The sequence below is a fragment of the Neomonachus schauinslandi genome, chromosome 9 (genome assembly GCF_002201575.2).
Source record: "Neomonachus schauinslandi chromosome 9, ASM220157v2, whole genome shotgun sequence".
In the NCBI taxonomy this organism is placed as follows: Eukaryota; Metazoa; Chordata; class Mammalia; order Carnivora; family Phocidae; genus Neomonachus; species Neomonachus schauinslandi.
In genome coordinates, this window is record NC_058411.1 from 33,132,985 (window position 1) to 33,153,609 (window position 20,625).

The following is a 20,625-nucleotide window of genomic DNA, read 5'->3' on the forward strand; positions in this document are numbered from 1 at the left end:
TGCTGTGAAGTGTTAGTGGGTGTACTTTGTAACATCTATTTTTGGCTACTCTGAGACCTTTTTTGCTTACTTTATGATTCTTTGCTGTATTTTAGAAAAGCTAGATTAGATTATCATATCAATATATGAATAAGTTATTTGGCCACAACTGTTACTATGTGATGAAAATAATTTCCAAGATACGCTCTTGACAACAGCTATGTTCACTGCAGATGACCCATAAAAATTATGATTGGTAGTCCTGGCTGATAATACTCCAAATGTTTTTTTGAGTACCTCTCTGTCTAAAATGAAAGAGGTTAATTATATTCTTAATGCAGTGTATGTGGGAAGAGCAAAGCTAAATTGTTCTTGAGCTTTTTATATTTCTTCTTGTTCTACTATTAAGGAGCAATTACCTTTAAATTCTTCTTATCTTTAGACAAGTATAAATTCTGGCCAAGTAAAGGAAGCCCATTTAAACTTCTAAACCATTTTATTAAAGCAAACTAACACACATAATAAGAGTGAGGAAGGAATACATTATCCTTTCCTTCTATATTTAAAGCCAGTTTAAATCATCTTTTGCATCTTGCAGATAGGTTCTGTGATTTCTCTAAAGGTATTCATTTAAAAAGATTCTATTACAACAATACATTTTATCATGCATTGCTATCATGAGTGTCCTATTGCTAGACTGTGAAGCTTTTGTTTAAGTTTGAGAAAGCCATTTCCTTGGAACCCAACACCTATTGTTCAATTCTCCTCTTGAGATCAGAACATAGTAGCATTTATACAATGACTGAGGTCACAGTGTTACAACTTTAAGGGAGGAGAATAAACATTAGGAACTGATAAGAGCCTTAATAAGGGGTAAGAAATAAACTGAAAATAAAAATAGTACCAAAATTATGCATCACAGGTGCTGAGATTAATTTAAATAATAGATACTACAAATATTTCTCCTCTAATTCTCTCTCTCCTTCTGCCCCCGTCCCTCTTTATTTTTATTTTTTTTAAAGATTTTATTTATTTATTTGAGAGAATGAGAGAGAGAGAGAGCACATGAGAGGGGGGAGGGTCAGAGGGAGAAGCAGACTCCCTGCTGAGCAGGGAGCCCGATGCAGGACTCAATCCCGGGACTCCAGGATCATGACCTGAGCCGAAGGCAGTCGCTTAACCAACTGAGCCACCCAGGCGCCCTTCCCCCGCCCCTCTTTAAAATAAATAAATAAATCTTAAAAAACAACAACCCACAAATAATTCTCCTCTACAGGTGAGGGCAACTAATACCAGCTTCTTTTTCACTGCAAAAAGAATAGTCAATTCGATTTTTGAGGTTAGTGAGAAGCACATTGACATGCTTTTGGGATATCCTCTTATTCCAATCAAATTAGTACTGCCCATAGGGACAGGAAAAAAAAGCCTGTGCACTCATAGCATAGTAATATTTGCTTAAAACAAAATATTCTTTTTTAAAAAAATATTTATTTATTTATTTATTTGAGAGACAGCGAGCAGTGGTAGGGGCAGAGAATCTCAAGCAGACTCCCCGCTGAGTGTGGAGCCTGATCCCAAGACCCCGAGATCATGACCTGAGCTGAAATCAAGAGTCAGATGCTTAACTGAGCCACCCAGGTGCTTCAAGACAAAATGTTCTTAATGAGAATGATCCAAATCCAATAGTTTGAATAATAAAAGGGCTTTGTTAGCAGTAGCAATATTGGGAAACTACAGAAATACAATGTCAAGAATTCTAAATTCTATCAAACTGTGGAGAAGATGTTAGGGTTAATCTTAACTTCATACTTAAATGGCAAAATCATAGCAGTAAAACCTGATCTCTGTCCTAGACCTGATGAGAGGTACCCAGTAAATGTGGGAGATTAGGAAGGCTGGCTTGACACTTAAAAAAGGTTTCTGGAATTTACTGATGGTTCTCATAGCTCACTCATAACAACTGGTAAGTATCACCTCTCTCTCTCTTCAGATTCACATGAGCACCCATCAGAGTATAGTTCTGAACTAAAGCATTATTTACTGTTGTCCCTGACAGCATGGAGGTGTGTTAGAATTAGAATGCTCACCTACACAGTGAATCCTTTAAATAATGAATGAAAGGTTTATAAATTAGTAGGGGTCTGAACAGGCAAACTATTGCTTAAAGACATGGCCACACATATTTCAACACCAATGCGTGGCATTCTTTGAGGATTTACAACTGATTACAGAACCTCCATCAGCCCTTTAGGAGATGTGCCAGATCTTGGAATGTAGTTATTTTTCTTTTTCCTGGGAGGTAGTAAGAAACAATATGAAACATTACTTTTGAAGTATTTTTGCAAAGGAAAAAAAAAAGAATCTGAATGTAATCAAACTTTTAGGTCTAACTTCCAGTCTGTAGAATATACTGGAAAGAGAGAGGAACAAGTTAACCACCACTGCAAGGAAACGATTACCCAAATCCATTCATTAGGACAAATGATGCAGTTTCTTCAAGTCAATGGCATGACAAAAAAAGGAGGTAAATGTTATTATTTAACAGAGATTTAACAACAAATACAGTGAGTGGACGTGACTTGAATTCTAATTCAAATAAAACATGTAAGAAGGCATTCTTTTTCTTGACATTTGGGAGAATTTTGAATATGATCAGGGTATCAGATGATATTAAGGTATTCTTATTTATTTTGTTAGGTGAAAAATACCATTGTGATTACACAAGAGAATGCTGCTGTTATTGTTATTTCTTGAGATGTATACCAAAATGACATTGTAGAATTTGTTTTAAAACAGTCCAAAACAAACAAACAAAACAAAATAAAAACACTAAACAATCTAGCCCCCTGTCCCCTCAAAAAGGTGAGGGAGGGGACTGATAAAACAGTTATGGAAAGATGTTAATAGTTCCTGAAGCTGGGTGATGGGTACATGGAGGTTTCATTGTACTCCCTACTTTTATGCATTTTGAGAATTTTCTTTTCCTTTTATTTTAAGATATTATTTATTTGAGAGAGAGTGAGAGAGAGAAAGCACTAGAGGAGGAAGGGTCAGAGGGAAAAGCAGACTCCCCACTGAGCAGCGAGCCCGATGTGGGACTCGATTCTGGGACTCTGGGATCATGACCTGAGCTGAAGGGAGACGCTTAACTGACTGAGCCACCCAGATGCCCATTTTGAGAATTTTCATACTAAAATGTTTTTAAAATGAGAGAAAGAAGCAGTATGAATAGAAAGAGAAAAAGAGAAAGAAGGAACTAGACATGGAAACTAAAGAGAGAAAAGGTTTGGAAAGTTGTTTTGCTTCATTTGTAACAAATCCAGCTATTCCTAAGGAAGATGAATTCCATTTCAGATAGGAGCTACCCTTGTGCAAGGAATTCTAATAGTATAATATTTCTTTTATTAGAGTAAATAATCCATAATAGAAAATGTAAAAAAGAGAGCATTTAAAACTTTGTTAGTGAAAGCAAGCCAAACCAACCCCATATATGAGATAATAAGATTATTTTCATACCCGGGTTTCATAAAAACCCTGCCAAAATGGATCTGAGCATGAAGATCAATGTCCAGCACCTGCTTGAGATAGTCCTGCAAATATGAAAAACAATCACTTTATTTTCAAACATTCTAATAGCAGACTTTCAAAACTTTACATGAAAATAAAACAAATTTATAAGATTGAAATGAAAAGAAACATCTTACTTCAGTGAAGTTGATTTACTTAAGGCAAATTCCTTCATTTCTTCATTCCTATCATTCACTTATTCTTTAATAAATATTTATTGAGTACCTGGTGTATGCTGAGTACTAATCTAGGTATAGGGGGATATAGGCTTGAACAAAAGAGACAATGGCCCCGCTTTCATAAAAAATACATTCTAGTAGAAATAGATAATAAACCAAATAATCACATTACTTGATGGATTATTGTTTCTCTTTTAATACAGAATTTTATGTTTGAGAAAGGATGTTAACAAATAAAAAGCTTAAGAAGTTGTGCTAGGTCAGGGAAGCCCCATGTATGTGTACTACATTATTCTCCTTAATGGACTTAAAGTAATGTACACATTCCTTGAGGAAAGACTTGGGCATTGCCCACGGACTGCCAAATCTAAATAAGTCAACTAAAATAAAAAAATAGGGAGGGAGTTCTAAAATAGAAAGTCAAGGGAGTTTAATTGTCCCAAATTTTTATTCTGCCAACAAAAACAACCAACCTAAAGTTACAACTAATCCACAGTGGTTTCACAAAACCTGACCTTTGGAAATGAAAGACAACATTGCCATGCAGTTGGTTTTATAGACATAGAGAAAAAAATTGCAGTCCTAAAAATTTCTCAACTCCAAGAAACCTACTAAAATTGTAAATATTTCATAAGCTTAGGATATTTTATTTTAAAAATCTGTTCCCTTCTATTTCCACAGCCTCAGCCAACATTATCTCACTTGGATTATTGAAATAGGTCTCTCTGCCAATAGTCCTGCCCCCCTCCAATTCATTCCCCCCCCAGTAGTAAGAGAGATCTCTTGAAAACAAGTCTGATCAAGTCATCATATAATACATCAAAACTTCCTCTTTTCCAGGAAAAAAGTCTCATCTTCTTAATATCGTATCTATGATTCTCATGTTTTCTAGTCCCCTTTTAACAATCATTACTCTCATCAGGCAATCCTCTTCCCATCCAACCCCATTGCTCTTTCTCAATCTCAATCTCTCTCTCTTTCTTCCTCCTCACCCTCTTTTCTCTCTCTCTCTCTCTCTCCATTCCAGCAAGACTATATCACTTTAAGTTTCTAAGACTTTCTTGCCCTCAGTCTCTGAAAATGTTTTTCCTTCTGTCTGGAATATTCTTTCTTTCTACCTTCCTCTCTCCACCCCTTATCTCAGTCTCAGTCATTTTCTCAGCCTCCCTTAATTCCCAAGGCTGGATGATAAATTGCTTATCTTTATTTTGAGGTTATATTATCAGATGCAAATTCAGAGTTGTTATGTTTTTCTGATGAACCAATCCATTTAAATATATGAAATTTCCCTCCTAATATCTTGTAATCCTTTTAACCTCTCTGATATCAATACAGCCACACCAGCTATCTTGCATTGTAACTTTTTTTTTTTACTCTTTTACTTTCAATTTGCCGTGTCTTTCTATTTAAGGTGGATTTTTTATTACCATCAAACAATTTATTGTCTTTTTACAATCCAGATGACAATTTTTAATTGGAGGACTTAGTCCATTCACATTTAATATAATTTCTGCTATATTTGGGTTTAAAACTACCACCTACTATTTATTTTCTATTTGTCACTTCTGTTTTATTTCATTTTTTCTTCTTTTTTGCCTTCTTTTGAATTCATCAATTTTTTTTGTTATTTTAATTTCTTTCTCTTCTATTAGCTTGTTAGTTACACGTTCTTTTACTATTATTTTAGTGGTTATTTCAGAGATTACAATATGCATTCTTGACTTATAATAGTCCACCATAATTTGATATTTTTATTACTTCCCAGACAATGCATGAAACTTAAAACATGTTAACTCCATTTATTCCTTTCTGCTTTTTGTGCTATAATGTATCATATATTCTATATAGATTTTAGGTATGTGTGTGTATATGTGTGTATATATATATTTAACTGTTACATATATTTCTATATATACTATACAGACAATATACACTCTATATTTGTAATTTAATATACAATGTTTATATATAAACATATTTTAACCTCATAAGACATTATTATTTTATACAATCAACACTCATTTACATTTAACCACATATTAACACTTTCTTTTGCTCTTTAATCCTTTCTGCATTTCCGTAGCTCCACAATCTTTCTTTCTTTTTTTTATTTAAATAATTTTAATTCAAAAGTTAAAAATATATTGTGGTAAAAACGCAGATAGAAAAGTATAAAATAAAGTTTTAAACTCGTCCTTCCCATCACTGCTACACTTGTCTGTGCATTTACAAACATATTTTTTGAATGCACATGACAGAATACTTTACATACAGATTTGCAACTTGCTTTTCTATCCAAAGGAATATCTAGGACATCTCATGAGCTACCTCCTCTAATTTTAAGTGGCTACATTATATTCAAAATACAGTAACTTAACCCATTGGTAGGCTCTAATTACTTATGTTCTGTCTCTCTTTTTTTTGTTTAAACAGTCAATATCTTTTTATTTCCTACAATCTTCCTGATAAAAAATTCCCTGTGCTCAGTTTTTATTGGGCTGAAAATGTCTTTATCTTCATTTTTGAAGGAATTTTCTGCTGTATATACAGTTCTACACCAGCCGTTATTTTCTTTTAGCACTTTACAAATGCTATGCCATTGTTTTCTGTGTTCCATCGTATCTGTTTGGATCATTTGTTAGTTTAATTGTTGGTCCTTTGAGAAGGTAATGAATCCTTCTGGCAAGACTTTCTCTTTGTCCTTGGTTTTCAGTAGTTTTGCTGTGATTACCCAGGTATGTGTTTGTTTGTTTTTGTATTTATCCTGCTTGACATTAGCAGACTTCCTTGAATTTCTGGCTTGATGTCTTTCATTGGTTTTGGAAAACTCTGCCAATATTTCTTCAATATTGCTTCTGCTCACTCTCTTTCCTTTCTTTCTGGACTCCAACTACATGTATGTTAGACCTTTTACCACATCCCATATGTCTTTTATGCTCTTTTCCATATTTTCCATCCCTTTTCCAGAATTTTGAATATAATGAATAGACTCTAGCTTTCCAGTGAAATTCTTCATTTTGTCATTTCTTTTTTCTTAAAAATATTAATTACAGTTTTTAAAATTTCACATGGGACAAAATAAACATCAGGAACATTTTTAGTGCTGTCCTATCTTGTTTTTCTTTCTTTTTAGTGATTTTGTCCTATCTCTAGCATGTCTGGTGATTTTAAAAACTGAAGCCCAAACATTAAATGTGAAAAGAAGTAAAGAGGTTCTAGATGATGATAGATTTTTCCAGAAAGGATTTAATTTCCATTGGCAGTTAGTTAAAGTAAATTAAAGATTGCCTGATCTAATCAGACACTGAGATAATCTGATGCTCAATTTCAGTCTTTGTGAAGGCTGGTATATTTCCAGTTTGTCCTTATACCTAGCGCTTCCAGGGTTTAAACTGAGAGCCTGAGATATTTGCCAGTCAGCCCCCGCTCCCTCCACTACAGGCCCTGAACTCCTAAGACTGCCAAAAATTCTGTTTATTTTCTTAGGCTCTTAGCTACTCTGCGATGGTTGGCTTTTGGTCTCTTGTACCATTACACCTCCCCCTATTCTCCTGGCTTAGGAATTAGTAAATGCTACTTCTCTGTGGTTCACTTTTCTGAGATGTTGGTGCCTTGAATACTGGCTGTCTTGGTTGTTCTCTTCAGACACCTGCTTTTTCTTTTTTCTTCTTTAAAATATGAAAAAAAATTATACAGCTTTTATAGTTGTTCTTGGTGGGAGGGTTGGTCCAAATAAGCCATTGTATCACAGTAGAAGCAGAACTCTGAAGAGTTCTATGTGCCCTTATAATACTATGTCCTTCTGATATCACACACCTAAGTTCTATTGCAATTGTCTGATAACTGGTATGCATCCTTTATTGGACTACACAGTTTGTAAGAACAGGAACCTTGTATACATATGTGAAATCCTTAGTGAATAGCACATGCCATTCATTTATTCATTCATTTCTTAGTTCAATACTTATGAGTCTATCATATATCACAAATTCTATATGTGCTAGAGATTTAATGGTGAACAAGAATAGACATGGTCCCTGACACAAAAATGTTCTGTTGTATTTTACCAACGAAGACAGACTAAAATAAGTAAACCAAGAAATAAAATAATTATAAAGTGTGGTACATGATATGAAGGAAATAAGCAGGTGCTGGGATAGGGAATAATGGGCAGGGTGGAGAATAAGGAAAGGCCATTTTAAAAGAGGTGGTGAGGATGAGAAGAATTCAGCCATACGAAGCGTGAAGAGATGAGAATTCCAGGCAGAGGGACGTACATACCAAAGCTTCTAAAGCAGTAAAGCAGTACATACCAAAGCTTCTAAAGCAGTAAGAATGTGTCTAGAACTGAAAAGACAATGAAAGGTAGTGAATGAGTGGCAAGAGGCATAAGATGAGGCTGGAGAGGGCGCCTGGGTGGCTCAGTTGGTTAAGCGACTGCCTTCGGCTCAGGTCATGATTCTGGAGTCCCTGGATCGAGTTCCGCATCGGGCTTCCTGCTCGGCAGGGAGTCTGCTTCGTCCTCTGACCCTATCCCCTCTCAGGTGTTCTCTCTCTCTCAAATAAATAAATAAAATCTTAAAAAAAAAAAAAAAAGATGAGGTTGGAGAGACAGGCGGAGGCCATACTTGCAGGGCCTTAAAGGTTATGACAGAGTTTGGAAAGCAGATATGCTCATTACATATTTGCTAAATGAATGGAAGTATTTTATTTTTCTTGGGAAAAAAAAAAAAAAACCCCTCTCACTCTTTTTGAACACGAATATTCATGTTTCTTGTGACAGAGAGAAAGCCTGTACCAGACATAGCCATAAAGGCTGAGAATCACCACTGTTCTTAAATTTTGTTTACCTATAGAAGCAGCAAGGATCTCTGTCTGATATTCTGAAAGCTAGAGTCAGATTGGAAGAAGAAAAATGAATGGATGAAGAAGCAAGGTCTTTTCCTCAACTCAGGTAAGAACAAACAACATTAGATAAATTGTGAAAGACTTTAAAATGGGCAACAAAGATTATTGGGTGTCCAGTGTAGCACAACCTTCTGGCTTGTGTGTTTTATCATCTTTGAGCTATTTTATAAAAATTAAGGTATTAGAAATGGAATATTATTCAGTGATAAAAAAAGAATGAAATCTTGCCATTTACAATGACATGGATGGAGCTAGAGAGTATAATGCCAAGCAAAATAAGTCAGTCAGAGAAAGACAAATACCATATGATTTCACTCATACTGGAATTTAAGAAATAAAACAAACAAGCAAAGGGAAAAAATGAGAGAGAGAAAGAGAGAGAAATCAAAAAACAAACTCTTACTATAGAGAACAAACTGATGGTTACCAGAGGGGAGGTGGGTGGGGGGATGGGTGAAACAAGTGATGGGGATTAAGGAGTGCACTTGTGATGTATGGAAGCGTTGAATCACTATATTGTACACCTGAAACTAATATAACACTATATGTTAACTAACTGGAATTAAACTAAAAACTTAAAAAAATTAAGCTATAGAAAACTGATGGTAAATAAGATTATTATTCAAAGAAATGCAAATTAACTCTGTCTGTGGAGATATAATTGATTATTTGCCTGTGGATATAAAGCGGTTTTGCATCTATTAGCAAATTTATCTCAGCATTCCTGATTATCTGTTTGTGTGTGTTCTTTGAATTCTCCTTTGAACCAGTTGTAACATCTTACTGGTCCCTTCATTAACTCAAGAGTGAAATAAAATCTTGACCTGTGTTTATTTTATATGTATATGAAATTCATGATTTTATCTATAAAACATTACACTAATAATTCTGGAGGCTCCACTGAGATGCCCCATGGGTTTACCTGATGGAGCCAGGTAAACTTGATTGCTAGAAAAGTGCACTTTATAGGTGGCTTACATCTGACCATACTTTTCTTAGGTTCATGGAGTCAATGCCAAGCAGCAAGAAAACTTGAACTCTGCTAACTTTTGGTTTCTCTAATTTTGTTCCCTTTATTGATTTTGATTCTATTTTGTTTCCGTGCATGGCCAATAAGGTATTCCCCCTTGTGGCAGCCATGATTGGGAATTTGATTTTATAGGTTGATGATTCCTACAAGTGGATGATTGAAATTTATTCTCAGGTAAGAGAAGACAGAGAATCTGGCTTATTAGTCTTTCTCACTTATTTGTCTTACTGTCATTTTGAGCCTAAACCAATCAAGAACTTTGTGACCTCTAGGAAGGGAAACAGCTCTTTATTTGTGGACCAGTAAGTTTTTTTGTTTCTGTGTTTATTCATGACCTGTGGTTGAAGTTGTTGAGATGAAGCTGTATTTTTTTTTATGTGTCTGTGTATCTATGTATCTGTGATCCACGAAGACATTTATCTCATTTTGTGAGTGTGAAATGTTTTCCTACTTCTGGAAAGTATTCATAAATCATATGCCTATGAGACCACCAAGCAGAGTGGGCCTTCCTCAGGGTGTGCTTTGGATTCAGGGTGCCTCCCTCCTACCATACTCCTCCTACCCCACACCTCTTCATCTGAGTCTCCATGTGATGAAGGTGTTGGGAGGGGTGATCCAAGAGTCCCTAATCTCCAACTCTCCAGTTTCAGAAGGATCTGGAGAGAAGCGCCCCCATTTTAGGGCCACAGTAAAGTTTGCTTTGCAAGGGGGAAGAAGAAAAATACATCAAAATAATTATATTGTCTCTTAAATTAAAGGTGCTCTGTTCTGATAGACTTAGAGAAATAAATAAGTGCTTATATAGAATCTTCCTTAAATTACCAGATAATAAGGAAATTTAACTTATATTTTAAATGAGCTACATTAAAAGGTATTCTTGTAAGTTTAAGCATCAAAGATCAGAAAGTTAAGATAAATCTTTGACAAATAACTTTAGTCATTACGAAAACCCAGCCATGTTCTTTTTCTTATTTATCAGTGTTAAGTATAATTAAGCAAATACTTTTTATTTTGCTTGGGTTTGTTTTTATTAAGTTTATATAGGTTTATTCATCAAATAAGCTAATGCTTTTCCTATATAATATTTTAAGAATGTGAAAAATGTAAAATTGGGTACAATATAATTGAATCATTATTCTGAAAAACTTTAAATTTCAATAGTAATTATGTTTGTAGTATGTCTGCTTGAAAATAATTTTCAGGATCTTTAAGTAACAAAATCTTATTGAACTGATATAAAATTAATTAATTAACAAATAATTATCAGACACCTAGATGATTTCTAAGTAAGACAGAATACTGGATCATTGATAACCAAGCATAGTTTTAAGTTAATATACAGATCTTCCTTCACTTATGGTGAAGCTACCACCTGACCCACTGTGAATTGAAAATATCATAAGCTGAAAACATATTTAATAAACCTAACCCACCCAACATCATAGCTTAGCCTAGCTTACCTTAATCATGTTCAGAACACTTACATTACAGAACACTTCTGCAAAGCCTATTTTATAATAAAGTGCTGAATATCTGATGTAATTTGTTGAATACTATACTGTAAGTGAAAATCAAATCAGAATTATTGTATGATACAGAATGATTGTAAGTTTATCAATTGTTTACCCTTATGATTGTGGCTGACAGGGAGCTGCAGCTTGCTGTGGCTGCCCAAAATCATGAGAGATTATTGCCCTGCATATTGCTAGCCTGGGAAAAGATCAAAATTCAAAATCTGAAGTATGGTTTCTACTAATGCACATCACTTTTACACCATCGTAAAGTTGAAATCTGTTAAGTCGAACCATTGTAAGTTGAGGACCATTCATACTTTTATTTTAAAGCTAATATACTTTGCTTCTTATTTTTATATGCTAGAGAGAGGCTATATCTTTAGGTCATGTTAATTAATATGTTTGTTCATCTTTGCTACATTAAGAAAGTACAAAAGGGATGCATGTGGCTGTAGAAAGTTATATTCTGTGTGTTTATGAACTTTGCTAATCTGCTCAAATGTTTGTATATGATTTCTCAATTATCTAGTTTTCACTGTGGAATAAAAATCAGTTATTTTCTTAAACATTATAATGAAATATGGGTGTTACAATTATGCTAGGGACAATAATGACAGAGAAGTATAACTATGTGTGTTCTTTTATTTTTCAAGGAAAAAAAGTATTTTTTTTTTAGGTTCAGTCCTCAAGATATTTGGTCTCAGGACACTTTACCTGCTCTTAAATTAAAATTTATATGGATCCCCAGAGCTTTTGTTTATGTGGGTTATGTCTAATAGATATTTACTGTATTAGAAACTAAAGCTAAAAAATTTTTAAAATTTGTTGTTTCATTTGGAAATAGCAATGACAAAGCCATTTCATGTTGATATAAGTAACTTTTTAATGCATTGTTTTCATAATTTTGAAACTTTCTTTAATGTTTGGCTTAATAGAAGTCAGTTGGATCCTCTTATTTGCTTCTGCACTGAGTCTGATGTGATACCATATAATATATAGCCACTGGAAAAACTCATGGTACATTCATGAGAGGAGAATACAAAAGTCAAATAAAGTCTTAGTTTTATTATTATGAAAGTTGTTTTGACCTTGCAGACCCACTTAAAGTGTCTTAGGGACCCTCGTGGGTCTGGGGCCCACTCTTTGTTCTAAAGTAAAGTGGTGGTTTGTTTCAAAATATAAAATAACATAATAAAGGACAAAACTTTGAAAGAGATTTTTTATTTACCTTGGTTTATAATACCTTTGTCTAAAATGAAGCTGAGAACTATATTAAAATTTTAGTAAGTTTACTCAGGTTTGATGAGCTTATTTCTTTAGTTTACTGATTAATGCTTTCCCCATGAAACTCAAGGTTATTTTTTGTGCAATCTCCTTTTTGTGCTTTATGTTTATTTTGCCTTTATTTAAAGAAAAAATAAAGAACAAAGTTTCCTCATTTACAAATGAGCTAAGATTATTTACAATTATGTTACTTTCTGTGCTTATCCCCAATTATTTTATTCTTGCTTTGAAAAATTAGGTAACCAGTACTGTTTCTCAGGTACCCATGATCCTATCTTAATCAAATACCCAGTTCTTTTTTGACAACTCTTTTGATTTTGCCTTCTAAAGATCAGACCTAAATTTAGTAAAAAGTAAAACTTTCAGAATATCTTTTACACCTAAAACTATGTTTGAAATTTCCTAGAAGGTCTCTAGAAAATCACAGATTTTTTTTCTTTCATCTTATAAAAAGAGATGTTAGAAATAATTAGGTTTGTTTGATATGTTACCATTGTAAGAGTGTCATGTGAGGGGAGTTGCTGTCATATCTGAGAAGAGATGCTCAGTGTGCCCTGGGTTAGATCCATATATGTAAAATGTTAATATAAATATTTCAGAAATTTTGTTTTAGGGGACATGCCTGGAGATTTGACAATGCCTTTGCTGTCCGTAATATGTCTGCATCCTCAGGGGAAACACATCAAAACTTTTATGACATAGTTACATACTGTATCTGAATAGAGAATTTTACTTATCTTCTATTCTGATATTATTGGTTACAGTAATAAATTAAGTACAGCTATTAAGTATCTGTCATCTTTAGAAAGTTTCTGTTTTCCTCTAATGCTTGCCTGAAAGCTCTGCTAAAAGCTACAGTAAATAGTTTGTGCCTGCAACAAAGATTCAGAGCACTAGGGAAAAGGACTATCACAGGTACTTTGAACTATTGGCACTTCAGAGAACAGTCTCTTGGATATAGGCACCTGAGGTGACGTAGCTTAGATAACTTTTCTGTAGTACCAGTAGACCATCAGGAATCCCAGGGCTCTTTAGAATAGAAGCAGATGGGTTCATGAAAGCAGACCGGTTACCCAAGATCTAGCAGAACAAGAATGACATATAGCTGAATGAAATAATAAGGGAAATTTTATTTGTATTTATTTGTTTGGAATACTGTTGATTAATTTTTAATATTCTATTGCTTTATGGCTCTAGATTTGCAAAACAAACTTAAAGAGGCCTATTGGTTAATTAACACTTTTGCTGTTAAATAATCAGGGCAAGCCTCTGAGAAAAGCCTTTTTTTTTTGTGATCAGTAATGATCTTTGTGATTATTTTGATCATATGAGGTAGGAGGTGGATACTATCAGGAAAAATTAAGAGACTTTCAAATAGGCAAAAAAAAAAAATTACTGGGGGTCCAATCTAGTGTATCCTTCTTGGCAATCTGCACCTTTCATTGTCTTTGAGCTATTTTACAATTCTGTAGGTTATGGAAAATTTATAGTCATGCATATAATTCTTTAGTTTTCAGGGCAAAAAGCAGATACTGTTTACTTGAAACTGCCAGTGTTTCATAAAAAAAAAAAACCACTTTGGGGCAGAGGTGGAGGTGGGAAAAGATTCTGAGGGAAGCAACTGTGGAAGGGCCATTTCTTCTTGGCTGAGAAGAGGACTGAGGTCTGTGGGTCCCATAAGCAGCAGGAGCCCCTTCTCCCTGCCCCAATACTCCCAGCTTCCCCATGACCCCAGTGCTGCTAGCAAGGCCTAAAGGAGCAAATACCTGAGATCACAGCACTACAGGGCCATTCTAGATGTATACAGTGGAGACTGGTGACCATCTGTGTCTCCCTGATTCACTGTTGGTCTCTTAAGCCCTTATCAGTTTCTTGGCATAATCCTTGGTGCAGGTGAGCTCCATAATGGCTTAATACAATTTCCTGCCAGTTCTGTAGCATAGGTGCTCATAGTAGGATTTAAGCTGAATCAAGTAAGTAAATTCCTTGCATATCTGAGTTTCTGCATGTAAGATTCATGCTTGCTAAATAATGCTTCTGGATCTTTCCTTGACCTCCCTATCTTTTCAGTGACTGGTCTTCAGGCTCAGCCCTTGGGCTGATGCAGATGTTCTGTCTCTTAGGCTTTTCTTTTTGCTATTGAAGTACAACTGAAATTCTTTTGGCAACTAGAATTTGCAGGTTGGCAGGAGTCTGCTGCATTTATGCTTTATCTCTTTCTTCCTGGTTCCTTTCATCTCATTCCCACTTAAGGAGGTAAGGACAACAATTATTAGCTCCCATGGAATACTATGGGATGCCTAGTTCCTAAAATTTCCTTCCTAGTAAATTAAAGGTTTAGTGTAAGTATCTTACCATACAGATAATAAAATAAATAAAACCAATATGCATTACTATATTGCCTCTCTTTATTTGTGAGCAAATTCCTAGGACAAATGAAATCTTTGTTAGCATTAATAAAGAAGGTTAAGGTTGAGAAGTGTTCTGTCCTTACATAGTTGAACCACAATTGCCAAGCCTATGTTTGTTAGAAGCTTGTTGCCATTTCAGAAGTACTGGAAAAGACAACCTTCAGGTTTGCAAAATAGGTATTGTCCATAATTAGGCTCATTAGCAACCAGTAGAAATTATACATGAAATACTCCCTGGAAACAACAAATTTAACATTCAAGTACTCTTAAGTTATTCAGAGCACCACAGGCAATTTGATGGAAATGAAAACAGACAGGTTGAAAATTATTTCTTATAATTCTACCATAATGCAGAACTCAGCTCTGGCCTTTGTGATCTCAGAAGAGGTCTGCAGCAGTTTGCTCCACCTGGGGCTAAGGACTTCTGAGACTTTGAGGAAAGACTAATCCAGCAATCTGTCTGCTATAAGGAGAATACTACCCACACTTCAACACCCTCACTCCTGGATGTAATCTGAGATGGTAGTCTTGGACTGAGATTCTCTATTTTACTTCTATGATTTTTGGCTGCTAAAGGGCTATTTTTAGACACTCTAAAACTAGTTGTGAATGAAAGGGAGGCATTCTCTGTTCACACCACTAAATTCTGCCGAACAGTCAGGTTATAAATTTAGGCAGTTTATAGCTAGATAGGGCAGAGACCAAGAACAATCATATATATAAGATCTAGCTAAAAATGCTGCTCTCGGAAAAAATCTGAATTTTAGTAATAACTGCTATTATGACAATATTTTTATAAATTTTCAGTTTAGTCATTAATATGAAAGAAAGAAAAATTGGAAAGGGATTATAGGCTGGCAAAATATTTTGTGTTCTGAAACATTTTTGAGCCAAAACATCAGGTTGGTTATTTTTTTTTTTTTTAAAGATTTTATTTATTTATTTGACAAAGAGAGAGAGAGACAGCGAGAGAGGGAACACAAGCAGGGGGAGTGGGAGAGGGAGAAGCAGGCTTCCTGCGGAGCAGGGAGCCCCATGTGGGGCTTGATCCCAGGACTCTGGGACCATGACCTGAGCCGAAGGCAGACGCTTAACGACTGAGCACCCAGGCGCCCATCAGGTTGGTTATTGTAGTAAAGTATATTTTGCTTTTATAATATTATTCAACGGACCCAATTATCATCATGAACCAACATATTTCATTAAGATATATAAAGTTAATGATACTGAGACACTGAAATTGTGATTTTTAAAGGACTAAGCATATACTTTATGCAAATAACTTAGTCTTATGAAATCCTATACACACTAATATATATGTTTGTATTTTATTTTCATCATTATTATGATTATGATCATTATTATTTGTCAAAAGGGGCAATGGAATACTTAATCCTGTCTTTCCTCCCTGTGAGGAGCTAAGGGTTCTTTATCAGGTTTGGAATATGTGGCGGGGGAGGACAGGATCTTGGGTAAATATCATGTATAAAGGAAGTCCTAATGTTATAGTAAAGTTGAGTAAGCAAAGGAACAGAAATCTTCAAAGAAACATGAAAATCATTTTGCAAGTTGTAGGATTCTCCAAGCTTTTCCTGAGGTAAGCCCTCTGATCTGATCTACCCATACTGCATCCCTTTTAGAACGCCCAGAAATTTCTGAAGCCCTATGGATTTTCAGATTTGTGCAGATAACAGATAACTACCAGACTAAAGTTAATCAAGGACATTACCTTAGATAAATTTTCATGAACCCCACTTTTTCATACCTTTTCCCCCATGGACACACCCCCTGATGTAATGATGACATCAGCACGACTGATACCCTCATTCAAGGCATTGAGTAAGTCATCTGGGCTGGAAAAAAAATAAAGACAAATAAATTAACCACAAGAAAAGATTTTAGATATTTAAATGCCAACTTAACACTAAACCACTTTATTCACTGAGTAGGCATTAATATGGGTATAGCACTATATTCTGTATGAAGTGGGAATCAAAAAGGTCTCTGCCCAATGGAAGCATAACTCTTATTGCGGAGAAAGAACCTTGTAAGTGTGGAAGTAGTGGCTACTGATACTTTCACAGGGCTTTTTGCTCTAACAAGGCAGCATAATGAGGGAGACATTGAGGTGCTGGTAGGCTGTCTAACCATCCCAGTTTGCTTAGGCTAATCCCAGACTTAGTACTGAAAGTCACATGTCCTAGGAAATCCCAGGCAAACCGGGATGGTTGGTGACCCTAGGTGTTGGGTGAGGTCACACAGGACTCTTTATAAAGGGAATATGACTTAAGTTAGTTAAGCCTTGAGAAATGGGCCAGATTTTCACAGGTGGAACAAATGAGAAAGGGCCTTATAAACAAGAGGATCAGCCTGTGATGCATCCTCAGTGGAGATTAATATGGGGAAAAAGAACTATCTAGAGTGAAGGACTTGAATGACTGGAATAGAACATGATTTTGGAAGGCTCTCAAGCTCAAGAATTGGGACTTCATCTAGCAAGACAAGGGTGGTGGTGGGGGTTCCCTAGAAATATAAAGAGGCAATAGGTGTTTATTAGGAAAAAACAAGGAAAGCAGAGACTATGAAATATTCTGAGAGGGTAAAAGGACAGGATGAATATTAGGGATTGAAACTAAGCAGATTCCTGATAGTCAACTGAAAAGACCAGTTTACAGGCCCTTTGACTGCACAAGTCAAAGGTCTCAGAAGAAGAGATGGAGCAATATCAAAAGTCTATCCTCTGGATGTTAGAAGGGTTATAAAGGCATAACTTGAGATTGATAAATTGAGAAAAAAACCAAAGTGCCAGGTATGGGGGCTTACAGGGGGACAGGAAGGTAAGGGTTAGCTAAAAAGAACTATCCAGTTACTACTTGAATTCTCTTTTTTCCCCATGGACATCTAACAAGGGAGCAATCCTAGCTTGTTTTTCCAGTTCTTGAGTTTAGTCCCTCTTGACAACTATTTTGCTCTTGGGTTCCTTGAGATAACCCTACATCTTCCCATAAACCCCTCCTTTGCTTAAGTTAGCCTCAATGTTTTTTTGTTAACTTGAAATCAAATGATGTCTCAATGAGATAGCATACATTCCTCCAAATCACTTTTGATAGTGAAGTTTTTTTCATGTCCCTTTACCTTAAGGTACTATTTGATGGGGGTGGGGGAGAGGGAGAAAGGAGGAAAAGTGGGTGGAGGAGAAGATTTATAAGTAGGACATCATTTCCCTTTTTATCTACGGGTGACAGAGGTAAGGAGAGGAACTTGAGATTCACCTGAGAGGCTACCCTCAACTCTCTTAAGGCTCTAGAAGAGATAAGCTAGTTGGGAGGTGGCATAGCACAGAGATCAAGAATCTAAACTCTGAAGTCAGACTGCCTGAGTTTAAATCCTGGTGCTACTATTTGCTAGATGTAGAATTTTGGACAAGTTGCTTAACTTCTCTTTGCCTCAGATTTCCATCTATAAAGTAGAGATAATATAGGGTTGTTATGAGGATTAAGTGACATAGTACATATAAAACAGTTTATGGAATAGTACACAGTACAAACCAAGTTTTAAAGAAAGGTTAGTTGCTATTATTGTTGTACTACTGACAGAAGCTTATCATATAAACATACCTAACACCCTGGCAAAGTTCAACTTTAGCATGCTTGATAGTTTTTATTTAGGAGAATATTTATGACTAACACAGAAGAAAATCATAGATTGGGCCTTAGATACATTCAGAACTATATGTGAAAAGCCCAAATGGCTCTCTAGCAAGCTAGGCCTGGTTCCAGCCTAAATAGTTTCATTTACTGGTTGGTTCTCTTACTGGATCTGGATAAAATTCTCCTCTCCAAGCACTGGCCTGTCTATGAGTATATTGGGGGTTGTTTGGTTCTGAGGAGAAAGCTCCCAAGGAGAAGACACAAATATAGAAGTCTGAAAAATGGCTCACACGGGCTTCAATCTACAAACATAGGGACTCTTTAAAATCATCTACTGAATTGCTTATGCAGCCAAAAAGGTACCCAGGTATTTGATAAAGATAGGATCTATGTTAAAACATAAAAAAAAAAAAAATCCTTAAAAAAATCCCTTTCAAAGTTAAACTGGTTAGGCAAACATCTTAGAAGAATTATATTCAATAATGGGTGTATTTAAAGTAGTTTTGAATTAAGTATTTTGTACAGATTTTTCATCAGTCTTTTTCATTTTACATTAGTGAAAAAGATAGCAACTTATTCTATTGTATTGAAATACTATAAGATATGCACATGATGGGTTCCTGATCACTGCATGCCCAGAGCTCCAGGCCCTTCCCTTGTTGAATATTATTATCATCAGGCTGAGCCAAATGGCTGGTCAATGGAGTAAATGGAAAAACACAAACACAGGATAATGTGGAATGTGGTTCAGGTGAATGGACAATGAATATTATTAACAAAATATAATTTTGTGTTAGTACAAAGAGACATCAGCTAATTTTACTAGTTTTACAATATGTAATTTATAACATGTCAACTTCAGAGGATTATGGTAAAGTCCCTGGAAACAAAGCAGCAGTAACATACACATCTTCATGGTATTAATCTTTGTAGGTGGATAAAAGGTCCTGGGACACGCTAGCTGATGATGCAAATAAACATACATTTCAGTGATTTTTTTTTTCTTACTTGTTTTTATATTATCTGGGGAAGATTTTTTTTCCTATTTTATAAAACTGCAGAGTCATCAGCTCTCCGTATGAACTTTTCTAACTTGCAGAAATAAACTAAAAGGGATTTTATGCCTTTTAGTATTCAAAGAACATTTTCAGTGTTGCTTTCTACTTTGTGTCTGGTGTATTCACAAAACATTGAATTTCAAAGTTGGAAGGGTCTTTGGGGGGCTCATTGTGTTCATTATCACAGCTGGGTGCATTCTTTGGGTCCTGCTCTTCTCTATCCCCCTCTGCCCCTCTCTTTGACTCTACTTTCTGTTGCATATTTCTGGTGTCTGGGATCTAGTAAGAGATCATGGCTTAGTAGACGGTCAGGTACAAATGTATGCCAACAGTTAGAGGATCTATAACTTCATTTATGTTGCATACTATAACTCTATTTATTGATAATAAGTCTGCGAAGTAGATTGAACAGGTAATATCATGCTCATTTTATAGAAAAAGAAAGTAATATTCAGAGCAAAGTAGTATTTTATTTATTTTTTAAGTAGGCTCTCCGCCCAATGACCTGCTGAGATCAAGACCTGAGCTGAGATCAAGAGTCAGATGCTTAACCGGCTGAGCCACCCATGTGTCCCCAAAGTAGTGTTTTAAAGGTGAGGTAGAGCAACGTGGCAGTGCTAGAACAAGAGCCTCTGGATCCTCATTAAGTATTTATTCTATCCCACTGACTCATCAGAGTGACTGTCTAGTTCTTTTAGGAGCATGACATGTCATACAAGGAAAATTCTCATGAGAATGGGCCTTTGTACAAAAGCATCAAATGGTAAGGCAAAAAGTGAGAATCTATCTGTGTTGACTAGGAAAGTGCATGTGTGGACATGTCAGTATAATTCTGGGGAATGAAACAAATGTGATTCTGATCCTATGTACAGATGGAAACTAAAGATTTTGATTAAATGTAACTTTAGGGCTTGTTTACAAGTCATAAATTTGCTCTCTTTTTATGATTCATATTATATTTTAAATGATAAAAATATTTCCAACATAACATAATAGTATAACAGCCATGTATCTATCTTTCAGATTTGACAAATGCTAATATTTT

The 20,625-nt window shown here is 35.3% G+C and overlaps 1 protein-coding gene across 8 annotated transcripts in view; it reads right to left on the bottom strand.

Moving 5' to 3' along the window:
- The window catches only part of GPHN (gephyrin), a 607,453-nt gene that overhangs the window by 17,005 nt on the left and 569,823 nt on the right, over window positions 1-20,625 (bottom strand). For all 8 annotated transcript variants that reach the window (XM_044918131.1, XM_044918125.1, XM_044918130.1 and 5 more), the window contains 2 exons: window positions 16,638-16,725; window positions 3,496-3,569 (listed from right to left, as the gene is read on the bottom strand). In XM_044918131.1, the coding sequence (XP_044774066.1) occupies window positions 3,496-3,569; window positions 16,638-16,725 (162 nt within the window). The remainder of the gene's footprint in view (window positions 1-3,495; window positions 3,570-16,637; window positions 16,726-20,625) is intronic.